This window comes from Clinocottus analis, unplaced genomic scaffold (genome assembly GCF_023055335.1).
Source record: "Clinocottus analis isolate CAN_PGR_092001 unplaced genomic scaffold, fCliAna1.0.p SCAF_29, whole genome shotgun sequence".
Classification (NCBI taxonomy): Eukaryota; Metazoa; Chordata; class Actinopteri; order Perciformes; family Cottidae; genus Clinocottus; species Clinocottus analis.
The window spans coordinates 2229589-2252500 of NW_027176031.1; the positions used below are offsets into that span (position 1 = coordinate 2229589).

The 22912-nt window shown below is 40.2% G+C and overlaps 1 protein-coding gene across 3 annotated transcripts in view; it reads left to right on the forward strand.

The window, feature by feature from the left end:
• Positions 1 to 951: 951 nt before the first annotated feature.
• Positions 952 to 22912, forward strand: part of nlgn1 (neuroligin 1) — a 282136-nt gene continuing 260175 nt past the window's right edge. For 2 of the 3 annotated variants that reach the window (XM_068593208.1, XM_068593211.1), the window contains exon 1: positions 952 to 2001. In XM_068593208.1, the coding sequence (XP_068449309.1) occupies positions 1461 to 2001 (541 nt within the window). In that variant the 5' untranslated portion in view covers positions 952 to 1460. Of the gene's footprint in view, positions 2002 to 2745; positions 2806 to 22912 lie in introns of all 3 variants that reach the window. The other variant, XM_068593209.1, reaches the window with a different exon arrangement.

Consider the following 22912-nt stretch of genomic DNA (forward strand, 5'->3'; position numbering starts at 1 on the left):
TGTGTGTTGCTCTGAAGACCTCTGGCCCAAATCTATCAGAAGCAACAAAAAAAAACTGTTGACAAGCAGCTAAGCAGAAACGTTGCCACAAAAGATTAGCTTGAAGTGTTAAACATATTCAACTTTGATTTGTAATGCAGAAATCATCTGTCAAAATGCGTCATCCTCACATTGTCATGCATTGCAGCCTCACTGTAAACATCAACACCAATATTAGACATTTCTGAATTGTTTAGTTATGTTTCTATCCCTCCAATGCTGCTTAATTCTTACTGATTAAACCACAATATTTGCACGTAGAAACCATTGTATGGTTATGCATACGATTTAGCATGTGATGATGGGAAAACTCCTATGTGAAAGTCTAACACTACTCACCCGTCCAACACCTTGACCAGTTAGGGTTAGGGGTTTAGGGGTTTAGGGTTAGGGTTTAGGGTTAGTGTTAGGGCTGAGGGTCAGTTGGGTTAGGGTGTTAGCATAAGGGGGTTGGAATGGGATTAGAGCTAGGGGGTTAGGTTTAGTAAGGTTAGGATTAAAGGGTTAGGGTTAGAGGTTCACAATATGAAGTTTTATTCTTAACGCCTGTATTTATACTGTCTAATTGCTGCTGGGAGTGTGCACACAGGTCTATGGCTCTCTCCCAAAAGCATCCCCTCGTGAGCACAGGGTGTCTCCACTATAACCTGCAAACATCTGTTACCAAGCATACTGATAGACACCTTGCTTGTTAAACTTACTGTCATGCGCTATAAATAGATGTTATGTTCCTCTTAAACTGATTGATGCTTGTGCATAGGGGTGTAACACAAATCAAATGCCCCCCGACTAATTGCTGATATTTTAATGTCTTGCAGGTGGCAAGAAAATACAGGGGATTGAATTAAGAATGTCATCAGCTGTCTTTGTGCAAATGCTGATTGTAATTTTGTTTCTGTGTTGTAAGGGACAGACTCCAAGTAAACCCGCTGCAACCGCTGCACGACTGCTCCTGCTTCTGTACACGGCCGACACCTCTGAGCGATGGAAACCCTCATCCATGATTGACTTGTCTACCCTCTGACAGGCGGCGCTTAACGATGACATCTTTGCTGTACTTTTCTACACTGCAGTGTCTTCTGGCAGGACGTCTTTAAGGAATATTGTCCGTATCAAGAGGAATAGTTCTCAGATTTTCCTTTACCTGAAGCTGTAGGAAACGGATGGCTGAAACATTTCCAGCTGATGGTTTGCACTGTCTGGATGTTAAAAAGGACCATTAGCATTAACAACCACGACCTCTTCTGCCCCAGGGTCCCCCCCCCCTTACCCATGCCGGTGTGCGAATGTGGTTTTCTGGGATTGTGTGTTTGTGTTTGCTCTGCATGGCGTAAGTGAGGGATAGAAAATAAGGATTTTTTTTTACTCTGAAAGGTCAAGAGAGGATACAGCAAACCAATTGAAAACAAAGGGTAGCAGTAATGTCCCAGTGGAGGCACCATTCAAGGACTGGTTGTCAGCTACTTCAGACTGCCTCTCTCGGCAGCAAGATGATGGGCTACGCAAGGCTTGAACGTTCCTCAAGCGGCAGCCGGTGGGTGTCCTCTCTTGTGTCTCTGGGACTGATGCTGCTGCTGCAGGCATCTCCGACTGCCGTGTCGGCCCAGAAACTGGACGAGAACGACCCTGTGGTCACCACTGTGTACGGCAGGCTGCGTGGCGTTAAGAAGGAGCTCAACAACGAGATCCTGGGTCCCGTCGTGCAGTTCCTGGGTGTCCCGTACGCAGCCCCGCCCACCGGCGAGCGCCGCTTCCAGCCACCCGAGCCACCGGTGTCATGGCCAGAGATCCGCAACGCCACGCACTTTGCACCGGTGTGTCCTCAGAGCATCGTGGAGGGCCGCCTGCCGGACGTCATGCTGCCGGTGTGGTTCACCAACAGCATCGACGTGGTGTCTTCGTACGTCCAGGACCAGAGCGAGGACTGCCTCTATATGAACATCTACGTCCCCACTGAGGATGGTGAGTTAGCCTGCGGGCCCGGGGCAGGCTGAGTGTGGGGGTGGTGGGTGGAGGGAATTGAACCCACTACATTCTGGTAGAGTGAAGGGTGTGTTGGTTCTGTCTGTGTCCCTGTCTGTCTGTCTGTAGATGGAACGCATGATCTTGTGCATGTTTAATGTGCATGATACTACTTATAGAACATGAGTGTGTGAACGAGTGGTTGAGTGTGTTGCCTCCATGGAGATCAGTTCATCCTTTTATTCCCCTTCACAGCTGCCTCCATCTTTTTCCTTCTGTTCCCCATCTTTCCCTCCTCCTCCATCTTCCTGTTACTTCTCCTCAGCGCCTTGTTTGCTCTCCTGTCGAGTTCCTCCCCATCTCTCCTCATTACTGTAGCTCATCATACCCTATTGTGCCAAGCCACAATAGCGGCAGTTCATTAAACAAGATAGTCGTTGTCATGACCATCACCGATTGATTTGTCGGACTGGCTGGCCGACTGATAGACTGAGTGCTGCTGATTGAGCTGGTGCGTTTCATTCTTTCCCTCTGTCTTCATGTCTCCCTTTCCTTCTTCTGAGCGTTGTATGTGTGTGTGTGTGTGAGTGTGTGTGTGTGAGAGTGTGAGTGAGTGTGTGTGTGTGTGTGTGTGTGTGTGTGTGTGTGTGTGTGTGTGTGTGCGTGTGTGTGCATGCCAGCTCCTGTGTGCATTGCGCGTCCAGGGCCTCCATGTTATTCTTTAGTCTTTTATTCATTTTACAGTCAAAAGAATATCCAAGGAATGTGCCAGGAAACCGGGCAAGAAAATATGTAGACAAGGAGGTATGTATAATCTGAATGCAACCTTTACCATGCCACGGAAAGAAGAAACTAGGAAAAAAGAAGAGCCATGTGGTGCAGCTGAGAGCAATCATGAGATCAAGGTCTACGAATTATTCAGGTCTCGACTCAGGGCATCTGCAGGTTTTCAGAATGCTAAATGTGAGAGACAGGAACTTATTTAAACGCTACTTGGAGGTAGATTTAAGCGTCAATTGAAGTCTTTTTCTGACTAAACATTTGTCCGACTTGGGTCCAGGACTATTAGACATCCTGCAGGTATTAGCAAACACAGAGTTGCTACGACAACCCTGAGTCAGCCATGTGACTTGTAGACCTTGTGATTGTAGACCTAGTGTTGCTCCACACCCCCTGGTCCATCCAGGTGTGCTCTCATTGGTCAGCCAGGTTGGGTGATCGGTGGCCTTCCAGATCTGGGGTCAGAAGCTGTGCGGTAACGAGGCTTGATGTGTGAAGAGATAGCAGCATAGTAGATCAGACACACACACACACACACACACACACACACACACACACACACACACACACACACAGTAATGTAGTTGCAAGCAGTGTTAAACGAAATGAGCTCAGGCTGGACCTTGACTGTGTAATCTCCATTAAAAGAAGGCAGCGCTATGTTCGGGTTGGCCCGGGCTTCTGTACCAAGCCCTGTTTCATCAAGATAATGCCCTCTTCCTCCCCTCTGTCTCTCTTTCTGTCTCCCAACCTCTCCCTCCCTGGATGTGTGCACCACTTTCAGTGTTTATAGATGGTTGTGTGTGTGTGTGTGTGTGTGTGTGTGTGTGTGTGTGTGTGTGTGTGTGTGTGTGTGTGTGTGTGTGTGTGTGTGTGTGTGTGTGTGTGTGAGAGAGAGAGAGAGAGAGTTGCTGACAGTGTCCTTGATAAGGTCTGGGTGTTAATGTCATTTTCTTGGCAGCAGGCTGCATTATCACTTAGTGTGCATTTCTCCTCTACTACATGTGCACTCTGACCTCACCACTGCTCAAGCCTCCTCTCAGCAGACGTGTTGCACACTCAGAGACACAGTGGGCAATGCTTTTAAAGTGGGAGATTACAGCAGCTTCCATGTTAGTCACACAGCATGGAGAATCACAATTATGGTTAAGAAAACAATGGAGAGAGAAAAAGAGAGAAAAACAGAAAAGCAAGATGGTGGATGTGTGGCCTTCTTCAGTAGAGGGTGTTACGCACTCACCCACTTACCACTGCACCACTTTAATACACTGTAACGCATGTAGGCCACATCTTACAGTGTGTATCGCTTTATGCTGTCAAAAGAGAATGTTTAACAACTCATTATGTATTAACAATGTGCTATAACGAGACAGAAGGCAATACATTTTCACTTCATCATGTAATAATTTTCAAAAGATATCCTGCATTTTGCAATAAACATCTCGGATGTAATATGTTTTGTATTTCCGCAAAAACAAATCCTTACCGATGGCAGTGGAGGATAGATAAGGAATAGCATCACATTTTATGTAGTTTTGGTCAATAATTTTAATTATTTTGAGTCAGTATGATTTATGCTTGAATGCACAAGCTTGTTTTTTCTTTTATGAATGCAACTGCATCATGAATATGAAGCTAATTTTCATATCACAGGAGTAAAACACCATTTTAAATTAAATATTGTGGTTCTCCAGAGATGTCCTGGCCTCCATCTCATATTATACAGAAATATGAAGTGTTTAGTACAAACCCCTGCATCATTTCCTCTAATGTTACAAATCATTTTGCAATTTCTATATCCAGTCAAACAATTCATAATCAAATATCTGTTGTGTAGGTGTGTAGGCCTAACAGACAGATGCCACATAAAGGAGGTGAAGAAGAAAAACACAACGAGTGAATACGTCTGAGTAAGAACATGATGTGAATGATATGACTTCACAGTCAGCCGGACCCTTATTAATCAAACAGCTAGAAGCAAAGTTAGTCCACTAATCTGTTTTGATTCTCTCGCTGGAGAATAAAAACACTATGCAGGTGTAAGAGTCACACTAAAATCAGATTGACACAGACATAAGCAGGCGTACAAACCATCCAAAACAACAACTTTGTGAACAAAACATTTTCTTAAGCCATAATCTCAGAACAAGAGCTGCTGTTCTACTTGTTAGCTCTTCAATAATGGACCTGTTCTGATTGGATGTGTCACACCAGGAACAGGGAGATCCCACACCTGTCTGCTCGGTGAAGCTGTGCATGATCACTGACGAGCCAGATGAGTTCTTCCAAGCAGATGGTCAACTTTTATGACATCTAGTTAAAAGCACATGCTGGTATAAAAAATGAAGTGATTTTTTTATACATTCACTCTGTCCTTATCTATGCCAGCCTGTGATAACATTGCTTTGAACGTTATCAGCCCATAGTGTTATCAGTTGTTATCACCTCCATTACAATGTTTTAGAGCAAAATAGGCAAACTGCACTTCAATGCACATTTTGAAAAGGTCGCAGTTTTAGATATTTGGTTAATATTGTGATTGGAAACTAAACTGCAAGGTTAGGTTTCCAATGCTTGAGTGAACACAGAACTTGAATATGTGTGTTGCTCTTCACACTACATCACCTGGTTTCTTACTTTACTTGCGTTATCATTTTTGCTGCCTAAGAATTTAGATCTTCCATGTGGTGATCTAGTCTTCCAATAGACGGAAACAGTATACTGATTCAATTAGAAGGTAGAGCAGCTGTCACACCACAAACCTGCTTCTGATGGCAATTGATGACAAGGCTATTTAATTGGTTGAAGACATTCAAAGCAAGTCGTCATAGCTAATAATTACACCTTTATTGGATTTTTAATCTTCTCCCTATTTTTAAATGGAGCAATATTCTTTCCATAACCACAATCAAGTTTTTTGTTGTTGTTTAAATTCATCTTGCCCAACCGTAAAACCGTAGTTTAAATGTAATTTACAATCTTTCACAATAATATTAACCATATCACAGTTGCTATGCAGTAATATTGTAGATAACACACATTTAAAAAAATGTATAGTACTTGAATGGAATCAGCGTTCGTTTTTACATTTATGTCTGGCGATAGATGCAGTTGTCAAATACTGTAAAAAAACAAAACCAACCAAAAACAGGCATACTATACAGTATTTCCATTATGTGTCATCGCTATACTCGGATTCTTATGGAGACAAAATACGTTAATTAGTTAGGTCTTAGTCCTTGTCAGCATGTCCTCCTCGTACTAGTTGTACAGCATCACACAGAGGCCCATCTGGTTCTCAATCTCTACAAGATTCTGGAGGTTTCCTTTTATTTGACAAAGCCTATTACTGTGTATCCTTTTAGTTCGGTCATTATCCGTCATACAGTAGCACAAATGTGGTCAGTGGTGCGTAGTGTGAGTGGACAGATCATGGTGAGTGACAGGGCAATCTCATGGCTAGATGTGTGCAGCCACAGCATTGCATTAGCTAACCGCTTTGAGTTGGAAGAGTTAATGTGTGGTAGGGACTCAAATACGTCAAATCAGCTATGTTCTGTTCTTATTTATTCACTACTTTTTAAGTAACACACTCAGTGTCCCACCCACATTTACTACTGTTTTGTTGTCTAACAGTTGTGAAATGGCAGCAAAGTGAGACAGACATCCTGGAGCCGCATGTGTGAAATCACCATGACTGAATATCCGGAACCTTCGATTACATTTTTGGACAGATATTCAGAACTTATGCTTACAGCGTTCCTAAAAGACCTTAAAGATCCATTGATCAGTGCTTATGAAGGTTGAGCAGTTATTTAGATTGAACTGGCAGTGGACCACTTTCATCAGGCTGATCTCACACACTGTTTCTATGAAAATGCTGATCTTCAATCTGTATATCAATTTGCATGTAATCCATGTACCCCTACAGGTGATGTAGGGTAAAGAATGATAAGGTCCATGTAGTGAGGACGGCTGGCTCCTTAAATAAAGACTCTGTCCATGTCCTGTGAGAAACCAGAGGTCTAACTAATTCTATGTTGTCTTTTCCAAACATGTAACCAAGTAGTTGTGTTGCCTTCACAATGCGAGGCTTGCCAGGCTCACATATGCTTGTACATGCTTACATTGCTGAACATTTGTTGGAAAATACACACAAAATTAAAGTATAACTTCCAGATATCTTACCAACCGTTGTGTGAGGATACATTGCTTACATCATTGTTGATGCATTTTGTATTCTACGTTCACAAGGAACAAAGGGAACCAAGGGTGAAAGGGGCAGTGATGAAGAGCAGTGAGGAGGAAAGGAAGACATGGAGTAATAATGGAGTCTGAAGGACACAAGCAAAGTGAGACCAGGACCCAGATAGAGAGACAGTGGAAGTGAGTGACGCAGAGTGTAATTGCAGTGGGACTCATCTCCGTGTCCTCGTGGGGACTATTGTCCTGTCCGGTGGCCTGCTGGTTCAAAGAAGCCTTCTGTGGTTAAAGTGGTGTTTTTGATGTGTCTGGTTGGAGTACGGTCATTAAGTTCTCACATGCTGGCAGAGCGGTCTCTGTAATGAGATCAGTGGCAGCAGCACTACGGTTGGTCTTCCCTCTCCCTGAAGCATGCAATCATTTTTTTTAGATTGAAGTAAATGCAATAGAACCTCACACAGATGACAGCTGACTGAACAAGAAGTGAAAAAGAAATAAAGTGAGTAACAAAAACTTGCTCAAAAGGAGAACAAAGACATTCAATGTTTTATATTCAAGATCTGTAGATCCAATGACTAACTTTGTTTTTATATCTAGTGACGACAAAGAAGTAGAATGTAGAATATACTCTGATCATTCATATTTTAAAAAAATAGATAAAAAAACAGGGAGCAAAATAATTCTAAAATATCTATATATGTAGCTCAAAGATATCTTTGTACCATTCTGCTGTTTTCTTGCTGGTTCTGTGCTTTTACTACGCCTGTCTTCACTAAAACAACAGCTAAATGCTACCATGGCATATTGATGCCTCACCCCTGCGGGTTGTCAAAAGGCATCATGGGTAACATAAACCCACGAGCTGATGCAGAAGTTCATGCGAGCGACCAGTTCGTATAGCGCAAATCAAAACACAGTAAATAACAATAGGAAATGTATGAAGACGAAGATATTCATCTGAATCTGACAACATCAGGACGATACATAGTGAGAACATCAGAGTTGTTTTGTCTTTAATAATTCATTGGTTTGGAGCTGGCATCGCAGCTTGTCATGAGGCTGTTCTATATTTAAGCTTGCTAGATTTAGTTGTTTCAGTGTCTCTGCACTTCTATGACATTTTAGCAGCTTGCGGCAAAAGTCAGTGCGACGAAAGATGGACCGCTTTCTGGAAACAAGCCGTCAGCGGTGCTGATGTGTGAGCTGAGCTGCAGCTCAGACAGGAAACACATGTAAACATGTGAGATCCATCAGGACTGGCGGTGCTGGAGACGTCTCGGCAAGTCAAATAAAGTACGTTTAGATTGTGTGAGTGGAGCCGTTCACCAGCATACAGGAAACCACAATAGCATTATAATTTGATGATGACCTTTTTGCTAATTAATGTGAGCCATGTACATTACATACAGTTTATTCCCGCAGTAGCTTCTTGTAGTCAACTGGAAGCTTAACACATGCTCAAAACATCTGTCCCAAGATCAGCAGTTTATATATATTAATGAACACTTTGACAAAATACCTCTTCAACGTCCTTTTCTTCCACCAATAAGACGAGATGACGGCAATGTCATTCAACTTTTGTCCAATGCAGCAGATGTATGTTCCGCGCTGCTCACACCACATCAACAGCGACACAATGAGCTCAGTCAGGAGTAACTCATGTTAAAGTCAACACTGACTTAAACAGACATACTTTCGCTTGACTTTAACCACTGACATATTCAATATGATCTGTTTTCATTGACTCAGGCCTGAAAAAGGTCATGTTTTCTTTGACTAAGTTTGGATTTAAAAAACACTTTTGTCTCTTTACAACTGCATCCAGGTTATAGTTAGCTTGGCGAGCAAGTGAAATGAAAAAAAAAAAAGATCTGAAAATAAAGGTGTTTCCCATAACTGTACTATAGATGTAAAATAAACAGTCTTGCTGCTGCGCTCACAGCACACTGCTTGTGTGCTTCATGGAATCCACTGCTCACCCTTCTACGCTGTCAGACCTTGGAAAACAAAGAAGGGAAAAATACCCTCTTTAGGGGGGTTGGAACTCCCTTTATGTTTACTTCATGTTGAATTAAGCATTGGGCTTTTAAAACCCAAACTAGGACACTTAACTGCAAACTAGGCCATTTTTTCTGTGCTTGTACAAGCTGTTTAATATCTCAAATAGTTCCAGAAATATTTCAACATGTTGCATTATTCTGAGATTTCTTTCTGCTGCCTCCATTCCGGAGGGCTTTGGAATAGAATTTCATCAAGATGCAGACAGCTTCATGTAAGGTGTCTCTTCATTCCTCCCTGTCCCCTCACTGCTCTCCTCCTCTTCTCACTTTGTCTCCATCTGGTCTCCCTCTGCACATGTTGGCCTTTCCTGTCGCGTCTGTCTCTGTCTTTCATCCGTCCTGACCCTTTCACCCTCCCACGACTCACTTTGCCTTACTGTCCTTTTCTCCTGCTCCTGCCATTTCCCTCTTATTCATCGAGCTTTGACCCAGTTTTGTAGTTGTTAAAGGAGGATCCTGCGGGACGGGCCGCACACACACAGACACACAAAACAGAGTGCAGAATATCTAAGGCAAGAAGAGGCATAGCCTGTCTTCTGTTTGGGTCCCCTCGAGGGTGTCTGTCACCTCCACTCACAACTTAACTTCTACAGGCCGGTGTTTCCTCTCAAGGTACCATCTTGTGATTATTGAGTGTGTGTATCTGTGTATGTGTGTCTGTGCGGTCACAATGTTAAGTGGTCGTGCAGCCAAAAATGTTGTAGGCGCGTAATAAAAAGTAATGTAAAAATAACTAAATTAGCCCTTGGAAAAAACAATGCCTAACAATGCGTACTCAAAATGAATCAGGAATAGCTTCATAAGGCTGATGCATATCACTGGTCTTCTTTAAAATCCATGAAGCTAAATATGAATCCATTGTAAGTAAACCCTTTTATTTACAGTTTTAGAGTTTATAGAGATGCAATGAACACATTCAGATTTGTATCCTTGCCTAGTACGCAATCTTAATGTCAAGGGTATTATCACTCTGATAATATAGATCGTTGGATACTGATGACTGAATGTATTACACTATTGGGAGTAACTGGGTCTGTAATTTTGATTAAAATACAACATTTATGAATTTATTAATATATTCTCCTGCAGCCTCCGTGTTTCCATGCTGGTTGTTTACTGGGAGTTTCACTTCAAAACACTTTCCATGTGGCCATGTTACAGATAACATAAATCTCCTGAAAACATTGAAATAGTAATAAATGTAATATGACCAAAGAGCTTCATGCTATGAAACAGTTCAACACCTGAATCAGAAGAATATAATCAAAAACAAACTTGTTGGTGTATTTTGGCATTTGCTGTCTGCATTAAAGTACGGGCATCGAGAATGTATGAACACAACTTGCTTGTATATTTTTTAGCTTAAATTTGTTTGACTTCTCTTCATAATAAGACATAAATTGGACAACATACTAAATAATCCATGTTTTCAAAACTGTATGTCATGCATATCTCATATAAATCTTCAATAGATAAACAATCTTTGATTGCAATCTCTTAAAACTTTAAAAAAATAAATAAATGTATCAGCATATCCAGTCACATTTAGAGCTCACGTTCTCCTTAAATGTATGGGGGAAATGGTCGTCATGTCCCTTGTGGATCTGTCTGATGTGCCCATGGATACGTGTTTATGTGTCGGGATCATTTTAAGCTCTGTTCGCCGTACAAATGAGACGGATAAAATAAATTGTGTAAATCTGCACCGGCAACGGCTGAAACCTGATGCACTGAGAAGCAGAAACTGAAGATCATTGCTGCTGTTTGCATGTATCCAAGAGAGCTCATTTGCATATATTTGGTGCAAAACCGGCCCCTCTATATGTAGCTGAGCCTCATTGCAAATTCTAGTCAAATTTACAAATATCAACGCTAATAGACAAACTCAATTACAGTGAATTGATTAATATACTCATAGAGTTGGAGGTAACAATCATATTCTGACTGGGATATTACATCCCAAATATCTTTTTTCTGTCACATTAAATGACTTGCATCAAATTAAGCAGCTTGTTGGTGACGGTCTTTAGATCGCGGTCTGAACATTTCATTATTCTTTTTTTCTCTGTGTTCTTTGGCACAAAGGCAACATTAATACTTTTGTCTCGATAATTGCAATATATTGCACTCGGCTGCAAAACTTGAAAGATGTGTTAGTGCTATAGCATCATTAGCGTAATATCTTTTCGGACATTGGGGGGGCAGAGAGAACGCAAATGATCTGCAATCCTGGGTGCTATTAGTTGCCGCAACAACGCTGATGTTTTTACAAGGCTGTGAGAGGCTTTTATGTTGCTGTTTATCATACCTCGAAGCATCTGAATTCTCTTTTTCATAACAACCGCATTAATGTGTGTTAGCGTGAAGCCTGTTTGCAATACCCACAGTTATTTAAAGCATTATCTACCATACAAAGCCTCTCTAGAATGCAGCAGTAATTACTGGCAGCATAATAATGACATATACCTGAGGATGCTGCTGGCTCGGGGAGGTACATGACAGTACAATAGAAAAAATAACAAATGCATTTAACGTCATGCTTTGTTAATTTCTATTCTACATGCCATAGTTAAATTAACTATTCCATTCTTCAGACTAACAAGGATCCGGGTTAGGCACGAGCGGGCAGTACATTATAGGACAAAGCCATGCTATAAGCCGTAATGTTTATCTCACCACACAATATAAATTAAACAACATTGCTAATTCTTTCTAAAAACTTTAACCTGACCCATCAAATGCTTTGTTTCACAGAACTATTAGAAACACATCACTGGAAATTGTTTGTAAAAAGGCAGGTGAACGAGAAAAGTCTTCAGAATTTTGGCTCAACTTTCAACAAAGACATCCTATTCAGTTCTGATAGGAAGGATGCTTTCGCTACCTCCAGAATGGTTTGGTCCGGTCACAAACACAACAGTACTTATTACTGACAGGATAGAACGTGATCCTGTGGTTCTCATGTGATTTTGTCATATTTCAATATTCCATATTTCAATATTCCAGATACAATGGAAATGGTAATAAAGTAATAAAGTAATGAAGACTTGGTACCAAACATGTAACCTTCGTCTTGAAAGTAGTGCAAAAGGAAATCTCATGGGACCTTTCAAATAATATGCTGTCATCCTCATGGGAGCATGAACTTCTTCTGGGACTTCAATGGCACTCTGTCACTTAGAATACGACATGTTGTGTGAGATGTTTGGGTGTGTGTGGTCATGCTCATGACTGTGCATACCAAATGCTCTGTTGATGTGTCCTCAGTGCACATGGATACACTGCCCTGTGACAGATTGCATTGGTTGTATTTCAAGCCTCAACACTAGTCAATATTTCTGTTAGGAACAAATGTTTTACCCACACCTCCCGGCTGCTGTACCTTGATGGGTGACATGTGGACGAGCTGTCACAGCGGGCGAGGACAAATGTACGAGTTATCCATGTTGTCCTCTGTGATGCACAGGGCTTTACAAAGAGAATGAAGACATTTCCTGCTGGGCTGTAGTTGGAGAGACATAACACAGACTAGAATTCATGGAGACATTGTGCTGTATGGTGTGTAATAATGCTTAATTTGTAACCTGTAGATACAATGAGAGTGAGCTGTTTAGCTGCTGCGTTTTAAAAATGTAATTGTTACTTCGATGAGTTTCACCCCTTAGCCCCCCTGCACAAAAATACAGCACTCTAGGTATTTCGTTGGTAATGGTCTTTATTTGCACCAACTCCCACAGCCCGTCCGGCAGCATTCATCCTGATGCTCTTAACGTCTTTCCTACTGCTCTTCATATTGGGGAAAGCAATCAGCATCAGCTGAGAGCAATTAGGCTTCATCCCCTGCACCTGTCCCCTGAGTCACCCACAACCACACCCCTCTGCAGCTGAGCATAACCACGCCCCAACCACCACAGTAGCCGCCACTATATTTCAATAATACCACAGCTTTCAATAATCCGTAAAAAGGGTTTTGCTCCTCAGTTTCTATGCCCTGTGCCATCTGGATACATCTCGCAGTGTTGTATGTGCTTTCAAGAGTTTAATTCAGTAATAACTTCTGAATATTGGCAAAACAAACTGCTTTCCAAACACAGATTACAGTAAACCAAACTATTAGGCAAATAAAAGAGAACAATTTAAAGCATTTAAAGGAGAGAAAAAAAGAACAAAACTACAATCCAAAGTAAACCTAAATATGATCTCATTAATAATAGTCAAATTGGAAACTAGCAAAATCTGCACTGAGCAAGAATAGAGAGCAGAACCAGATATTCTGAAGCAAAGTGATTAATGTGCCAACATGTTTTATTCACTGGGCTCTCAGATAGTCAGCCTACTACTTCTAAACAACTTTTACCTTTTTAAAGTTCAGTTTTCTCTTAAGTTCTTATTTGTGATTGCATGGAAACAGAATAATCAAAACATGCATCAGTTGATCCTAAAGTGCTTGGAAATCAGAGACATTGGTGTCTCCTCTACGGTACTGTTCATTTGGAGCTGAATCTGTCAGGCCTTTTGCTGCACAGCAAGACGACCACTGTCCTTTTAATTCTTTTGGGGCGGACAAATTTGTCAGAGTCTGCAGAGATACAAAATGCAGCAGCACAAAGGTCACTTCAATTTTGAATGTAATAGGCTGGCCCTGTTCATAAAATAACTGGAATTGCACATTGCAATATAGGTGGTTAACCATTTAACCACCTATATTGGTTTAAATGCACATTGTACAGAGTTTAAAAATACACAAACATTCTTCTAACTGTGTGATCTTTGGCTTAATTACTATATCTAACATTTGCTATTACAGAAGGCCAATACAACTTCCACATAGTTTAGAGTGTCACAGATCACGACTGTAGAAATACGAATAAGTTCTTTCAAAATCAACCATTTGCCAAAAAATGGGCTTCTACACTCTCAATATATATATATATATATATATATATATATATATATATATATATATATATATATATATATATATATATATATATTCATTCATTTTAATTGATCCCTTTTCTTTGACAGAGTAAATTACTGAAAAATAAATGCACAAATGAATGAATGCACAACGTCAGTCCAATGAGTTGGAACACCACACTCCACGTTAGAGCAAACTAAAAGATCATAGAAAAATAAGAAACCCAAAGATTATGTTGATTCGGGCGGCACATGTTCCTGTGCAAAAGGTAGTATCAACACATATAACAGATACATACATATGGGGGTGAAAATACATTGTTTTTAACCATGTGTCATAGCTGGAGTCTCTGAAAACCCCAAATACAATTCTTCTATACTCTTTCTCCATACCTGATTTCTAAAGGATGACATCCTCCATGTTGGCTTAGTTCCAGACACACGTTTCATCAGCAATGACAGGAATATCAACTCTTTCTGTTTCATACATTGTTGTGGAGAAACATGATATGATATGTTAGAAAGGCAAATGTTGTCTAGGTTCACAACATAATCCAGAGGCATTTCAACAAGTTCTATAGAAACAGATTTCGCAATTTTTTTAATCAAAAACATGTATCAACGTGATAAAGAAATAACTTCATTGTAAAAAGCTTCAGTTCATGCTTTGTAAAGTCTGTCTGCGAGGCGACAATCAAATAACTTTTAAAAAGCATGTTTTCTGATTGGACTTTGGATGAATCAGGGCTTCTCCATCAACACTCAAAATAACGTTGTCTTGCAGTAATTGCTGCAGGATGATAAAAAATAAATCCCATGATTGAACATAAATTGTGATTTTGCAGAATTATTCATGAGAATGGTCTTGACTGCCGACAGGGCCGGATTCATTAAAAGTCCATCAGGCCATTACAACTTAGTTCAGTTTCAATAGATTTGCTGATCACTAACAAAGAAACCAAAGCTCTCTGCTCAGTGGAGTCATTAATACACACAGCATCTCACAGTGCTCATATGTGAAGGTATATATATATATATATATATATATATATATATATATATATATATATATATATATATATATATATATAGTTGAACAATTCATTCACTTTTACATAAATGATGAATAGGTCTACTAGACATTTTTGAATATCAGTTTCTGGGCGTATGACCTTGGCTGGGTGTATAGACTGTTTTACAACCTTTTGTTTGTCCAAGTAGTTACACACACACCAGTATCCACCGAGCTATACCCAGACACACTGTCACACACACACACACACACGCACACACACACACACACACACACACACACACACACACACACACACTCAAACACATACAACCCCGCTCAAGGTGACAGCATTGATAGTTGCATATACATATTCATGACGCTTTCATTACAATAAATAAATAAGCAGCTTATTCTTTTTCTTTGCTGAATATTAAATGAAGGGCATTTGAACCTTCGGCACACAGCCAATACCAGCCATTGTAGTTCCACAAATTACAGCAACAGCAACTGCACAAAGAGGAAGGAATACAAATATAATAACATTGCTCCATTTCAAAGATTCATCACGGCCAAAAAATCAATCTTTTATTCCATGCTCCTGCTTTCCTTTAGCGCTCTGTCGCTGCAGCCATAGCGGGGACACATTTTGCCTCATGTATATTTCAGACGCAGCACATTGTGAACAGCGCAGATAGACACGGCGCGGTGAAAAGTAACAGCTTTCCCCATAGTTTCCATTTCATTCCTAGTCATTATTTATAGGGGCCCTTTCCAAAACGGCCGTACAAACTATGTAATGCATGAAGCTATTTGCCACAATGATGATGGAGAGGCAGCTGTAAACAAACTGTAAACAATAATGCTCGCCTCTGCAAACCAATGGCAGGAGAGAGGAAATAAGGTTATTGAATGAATTACAACATTCTTTATCTTGTACCACATCCTTAGTTTTGACCAGTAAATGGACATGTTCTTGTATAGATCTTCCCAAGTCTCCCAACAAACAGAAGCGCTTTAACACTACACGCCATCATTTACCCATTCACACAGGGAGCTACCAACTAACATTTACACACATTCATACACAGCCTGCACTTTGGGGTTAACGATCTTGCCCAAGGACACATCAACAGAGCAGAGCCCGGGCTCGAACCACAGATCCTCTGATTAAAGGATGTCCCTGGTGAGCCACAGCCCCCAGTGAGGGTGTGAGGTATCTTTGCAGTCTGAGTCAGCAAAGTGCTGTTGTGGCAAAAAAGGGGATGCAATTGAAAAAGAGACAAAGAGAAAAGAAGTGGAGGGAGTCAGTGTAAATAAGAGTCAATGAATTGATGCTGATGGTCTTTTTTCTTTTACAATGAGACTGTTTTACAACCAACCAGAAGTTATTCACAGCAACTTTAATGACCTATGGAATTTAGCTTCCATTTCAAAAATTGACAGGTCAGTTTTAAAACTATATATATATATATATATATATATATATATATATATATATATATATATATATATATATTGACGTCATCATCTCAATCGCGCCATCTTGGGGTCCACCTAGTTATCCTGCTGCTAGTGTCAATGGGTTTTGCTATGGATTTTGTGTACTGGAGACAAGTTTTTACACACAAGGAAAGTTTCAAGGCGTACAAAAGTCTGCAGACTTATGCCGAATTCACACCAAAAGCGTAACGCTTGTTTCCCTTTGTTACTCGCTTGACACGTTATGTGGTTAACTCGTTTTTCGCTTTTTCGCAACCAGTTGCGGCGGAAAGACGGCGCGGCTTGATTCCTGTTACCCGTAGTTACCATCGTCACGTAGCCCGGTCACGTTCCTGTAAAACAGTTTTTATTTCCGGTATCGACCATGGGACATTAACAACTATTTCTGCGCTATGCTTGTTGTGTAAATACCACCAATAAAACTAATGTCAGAACATTAAGCGTCCCGTGTCTGGGTTCATACTATGGTCCGTAGTCGCACACAGCTGTCTCCGGCTCCAGGACGAGTGTCTGGATGAAGCCGCTTCCAGCGCTCATTCAGGACCAGCAGTGACTGTTGGCTGCTGTGCTGAGCGCCGTTCCCATGTAGCCAGTGTTTTATTTTACCTTGAAATGAATCACAGAGTAAAGGCAGACATCGCCCGACACAGTTGCCATGTTCATGGCTTTCTCTCAAGTTTCCATCTACAGTTTCCTTTGCGCAAGTGTAAGAAATTGATTTTTGCTCGGCGAAAAAGCAAAAGGAGATTATTGATGAGAGTGTGTTAATGGAAGCGTGCCCACAACTTGATGTATCAATGGAAACACATAAGAACAGTCCTAACGCTCATACGCCGAGTGAAACCGAAGTAAGTTAGATGCATTATTTGAGAAGCTAGACAAGTTGAAGTACAAGTCTGTCTTGTTGAGCTGATAAACCCATATTCTAAATCATTAGTCCCACATCCAACAATAAGGCACAGTACAATAATCACAAGATATGCCGTTTTGAACTGAAATTGTGTCTCCTTCAGGATATAATGGTCATTTCTTAAGAAGAGCGGCATAAAACACAGCAAAACAATGCCATGCATGGACCCCAACATGGCCGCCAAAGCTTGTTGTGGTCACGTGGGTGAATACGCTCTATAGGAACATGCACAAGGGTCCTTTATGGGAACATGCACGAGGGCCCGCCATAGGAACATTCACGAGGGCCCGTTATAGGAATATGCACCAGGGACTATATAGGAATATAGGATACATGGAGAAGCACCAAGAAGTTCTGATACAAGTATGATAAAAAATTTTCCAGTATTGGCTGTTGTTTTGACAGTGACTCTTGAGGAGAAAATAAGTCCACAAGAAAAACTAAGACAAGGAATCCCTCTCAAATGAGAGTAATGCCACGCACAAGAAAAATAATGATTTCCACATCAAGCTATTTTAGGAGGCAAAAGAACATTTTGTAGAACATTCTCTTCTGTATTAATTATTTAGCTGGCCCGTGTGCATGCTAATGATGCAGCATTAAGGGTTTACCCCGTTCATGTTGAAGCAAGTTTTGCATCATCTCAGCAGCACTGAAGTTAAATTTAACACTGAATAACACTTAACACAGCTGAGCCAGCCACCGATGTTCTGACCATTACACGGTTACTACACCAAATAGCTAACTGGTGAGACAGTCTGCATATTTCCTGAAGATTATCTCCGAGAGTGTCTGAAAGGCTTTGAGCACTCTGCAGCAAACCCCGACATGCAGCGCTGCAATCACTGGCCAACACAGACTTCTCTTCTCTACCTATTTACTCTGCAAGCTGTCTTTTCCGAGGACATGTGACTGTTGTGATTGCATTAGCATAGCATGTCAAATCATATTGAGCGCTTTGGAAACCAGGTCAAGATGTCTGACTTTCTCCTACACCCAATATATAGTCTGTTTATTTATGGAAACAGAAAAGCATCCTTCCTGTTTGTGTGATATTCTGTGCTCCATGGGATCCAGCAGCCCCCCCAACAAGCACATCCCAAAGCAGAATACTATGAACTCTGCTGTTAGAGGACTGCCAAGTTACGTTAATTATGCTGTGATGTTAAATTGGGTATGGAGGCATGGAGCAGGCTGCACGCTGTAACGCTGGCATCATTCCCAGGTCCAATGTACCCATAGAAACATACAGACTCACTGCTTGTTGGCATGGTGAAGTCATGTGAACTTAGCATTGAAAAGTGCTGTGGCAGCAAAATGTCCCAACTGACACTGGCGTGTTGCAAAGCTATCGTTATGACAGGTTAGCAACAAATACATCCATTGTAACGGTCGTACATTCCTGTGTTTGTTCCATTTTATTCTATTGAGAAATAGACTAATATCCGGGAATAACTGTTACGCATGTGTGTGTTCAGACATATGTAAAAGTGTCGACTTTCACAGTGCAGCATTTGCGTGTGTGCATTGAAAGGTAAATGGACACGGTGATGCCGGGCCAGATGGCGTGCATGTTGGATGCAAGGTGTCACCTTGGCAATGAGACGGGGAGTGGTGTGCTAGCAGCAGCGCAGTGGCTATAGACATATGCAAGCTAATGAGTTGGCTTAGCATTGCTGCAGTGAAGTTAACACATTCTTATGGGTTTAAAACAGCATATTTTTTATAACCTTGTTGCAGCAGAAACCCAGAGATTTTTTTTTTCAGTATTTTCTCTGTTTTTTTTTCAGTTTTGCCCTTGTTAAATACGGATATGTCTGCCTCTTTTGCTTCAATTTGGAGAATTTATTTTTAATCTTTCTCTTTTTAATTCCCACAATCATGGAAGGCAAATGCTGAAGTACTGAAATAACCTTGAAGAAATAAGACAAATAGGTGCTTTCAACGTTATTTGTGGATCTTTTAGTTGTGGCTCAATATCACTTAGACTTAATTTGACTTTAAATTACAAAGAGCTTCATTTCAGACAAGAGCATTATTATGTCTGTATTCAAAAGACTAAAAGTATTAGACCACTTTGAGTGTATTTTGCATAAAAAAGGTGTTATATAAAATGAATCTCTGAATATTTGCTTGAGCATTACTAAGTTCTGTAAGTGTCTCATGTCCATGATGTTTATATAGCAAGGCTGTCTCATATAGGATACATCTTTAGATTTTAGAGAGCGCTGTAATGCTATCAAATGTCTTTCATTAGTGTCATTGCCTTATAAATAAGCCCTTATGAAAACAGATTAGTTTTGCTGGAAGAGGCTCAGCAGCACACACTCTGCGGACACGCATAGCTCGTCACGTCTCTGTCTGATTATCTTGATTTTTCGTCTGAGGATTTTAAATATGTAAAAGTATTTTATTTGCAACGTAGGATTCCTCCTATCCACCTCCTGTCCATCTTCAGTCTCCGTCCTCCAGTCTCTGTTTGCGGTTCACTCACGCATGAGCGGATGAAAAGTCATTAGCTCGCTCCCAAATTGCTACCTCGTGTCTCATCTGTAATATTTATGTGCTGCACTAACAAATACAGAAGAGTGACAGAACAGCTTATTGCCACAATGAGAAGTAATGAGAAATGTAATTTGCTGTTGCACGACTACATAAATCACTTGAAGCCCTGCAGTCATATTCACTCCAAAGGTGCTCTGCAATGGACCAGCGCTGGCATAATCACTGCGTCTGTCTGTCTGTCTCTCTCTGTCTCTGTCTCTCTCTCTCTCTCCCTCTCTCTGTCTCTTTCTCTGTCCCCCTGTCTGTCTATCTGTCTCCCTCTCGGTCCCTCTGTCTCTCTTTCTGTGTCTCTCTGTCTCCCCACCTCTGTCTCTCTGTCCCCCTGTCTCGATCTCTCTGCCCCCTCTCTCTCTCTCTCTCTCTCTCTCTGTCTCAATGTCTTTCTCTTTGTCTGCTTTGTGAATCCAACTCACTTTTAGTTCAGGTTTGTGATTTTGACGCATCGCCAGATGTCAAGTTTTAAATGACTAAAAACTGCTTTGTTGTCAGCTTGACTATAATTGATAACTGAATTAACTTAATGAATGGCATGTGTCTCTTTTTAAGTTTTGAAAAACATTTCCATATATATGGCATGAGATTAGGTTGTCAAATCCGTGCAACAAAATGAAACGCTTCAACTGCTCCAGAACCAGCACAGACCAAAGCTGCAGGAAATACATGAACGCAATCATAATAAAAAGGGCATAAAATGAGTCACGTAATGTAAACTGGAAATCATCTCTACCTTATAATGAAGAAAGAAACAGAAATCTCCAAAACATTTATTTTTAATGCACTCGTCAATTTCTAGATTTTTTTCTTTTGGACTGGTAGAAAGACAACATTTAAAATAAATGCTGATTGTTTTGCTTTCTTTTCTATTTGAGTCTCTACACAGTAAAACCAGCTCATCGTAATAAAATAGTTAAACTAACCCAACTTAAATGGCGTAGAAAGTTGGAGTTACTTTAGTGATACACGAAGTGAACTGCAGCCATAATGACTCAGTCATTTGGAGTTTTAACTTTTTGTAGACTTTCAAGTTGTATGTATCAATTCCAATGTGTTGTATTAACTCATTTGATCTAAATTGATTTCATAGACAGTGGTTGTGTTCGAAAACTTAGCTGATCCTTCATCTGTCCTTAAGACAGGTGTCTGTAAATGTACATTTTTCGGCATTTTTTCGCTTAATTTTTCACAAGTTACCAAGAAATATACACTCTACTATCCGATAACACTGTTATTGTAACTAGTGACGCAGTTTATTAGTGTTACATATTGTTTAGGTGTCACAAACTGTTGTGCCCTGGTGTTGTACCTGTTACAAAGCGTTATTTGTAGGTTATTAATTGTTGTTATAACGTTTTACCATGACTAAAGTTAGAAACATGACAGCAAGTAGCTCCGACCGCTTCGCTCTGAGCAGTAATAAATAAATATTGCTCCCTGTTGAAGAGCGCAACAGTTGTTGCAGTTATGCTATATATGTTAAATGAAAAATTTATATACAGCACTGTAATGTTGTGGTCAAAACATCATATTGGTTCTTTAAATTAATTTCTTCTGAGTTCACACAAACATTTAATTAAGTTTAAATAATGAGTATGTTTTAAGATCAATACGAAGAATAGTCAGTACTAGTCATGTATTTACTTCAGTATACTTAACAATAAATACTTGAGTTAGGATTACTCAATTCAAGCATTTTTTTTTCAACAAAAAGAATTTGAGTTATTTAACTTAAATAGTTTAAGGCAATCGGTTTACTTAAACTGTTTGAGTTGACTTTACTCATCAGGTTTTACAGTGTAGATTACTTCTATATTTACCTTTTCAAAACATGTGATGCAAACATCTTGAGGTATTCAGCTGTTTTTCATGGTGATATTAGTAAAGATGTGTCTAGTGCATCATTAAATAATACATATCCTGAAAGACAGACATCTCTACTTCAGTGCACTTACCAAACTTTCCACTTTCATTCCTTTCTCTATTCTCAAGGTTTTTACTGAAGGGTTTGTTCATATATTATTTTTAGCTTGATTTATAGAACATTTTCTTATGAAAGAAATGTCTCTTATTGTCAGTATTTTCAGATTTATGGAGCGATATGAAGAGATATCCAAAATTCCCTCAATAGAAAACCTTTGACTCTAATAAGTCAACAGCACGATTGGACCTGGCTTCATCACATTTCAACTCTGGACATTTTTGCAAATTAGTTTAATAAGACGGTGCCATTTACATATTTAAAATGTCAATTTCAGAAAACGTTTTATGCAAAAAATTGCTGTGTTTCTGTCAGCAATCAAGTGTCATGGTGTCCATTAGGTATTGTGTTATTCACCTGTAGTTTCTACGCTTCATCACCCGGCTGCAGTGTGGAGGTCAGTTCAGGAGAATCCCACTGGAATGTGATTACTGGGACCATTGCCGTCTGTTAGAGACTAGAAACTGCTCTCTCAGTATCACTGTTACAACAGTGATGAAACAAACATGCCACTGTGTCTGCAGCCAGCAGCGGGTGATGGTCGCCTTATTACACAGTATAGAGTGACTACAAGTTACTGTTCCTCTGGCAGCTAATGTGCTGCAGTTCTCTGATATAGAATTCCCAACTGTGATTGGTTCAGCCTCTTGCACTCCAATTGCATCACTGGGCAACATGAGGCCACTTTGTAAACAGAAAATAGACTCACTGAGATGACAATTGCATAATTAAAAACCTTGCCCACTGGCCCTTTATGATGGCCAGTAAAAATATACAATACAGGAAAAATCCATTAGCTGGTATTCCAGTCACACAGCTGGCTATTTAAGTTAGTTTATTCACACATTTACATTATCTATAGTCTTGCTCCAGTAATTTACAGAAACACTGTTCTATTGTTTTGTACAGCTCATTTGTATTATTCATAATGAAAGTTTCCTCATAAGACATGAATACAAAGCTGCTAATTAACAAGAAGTTAT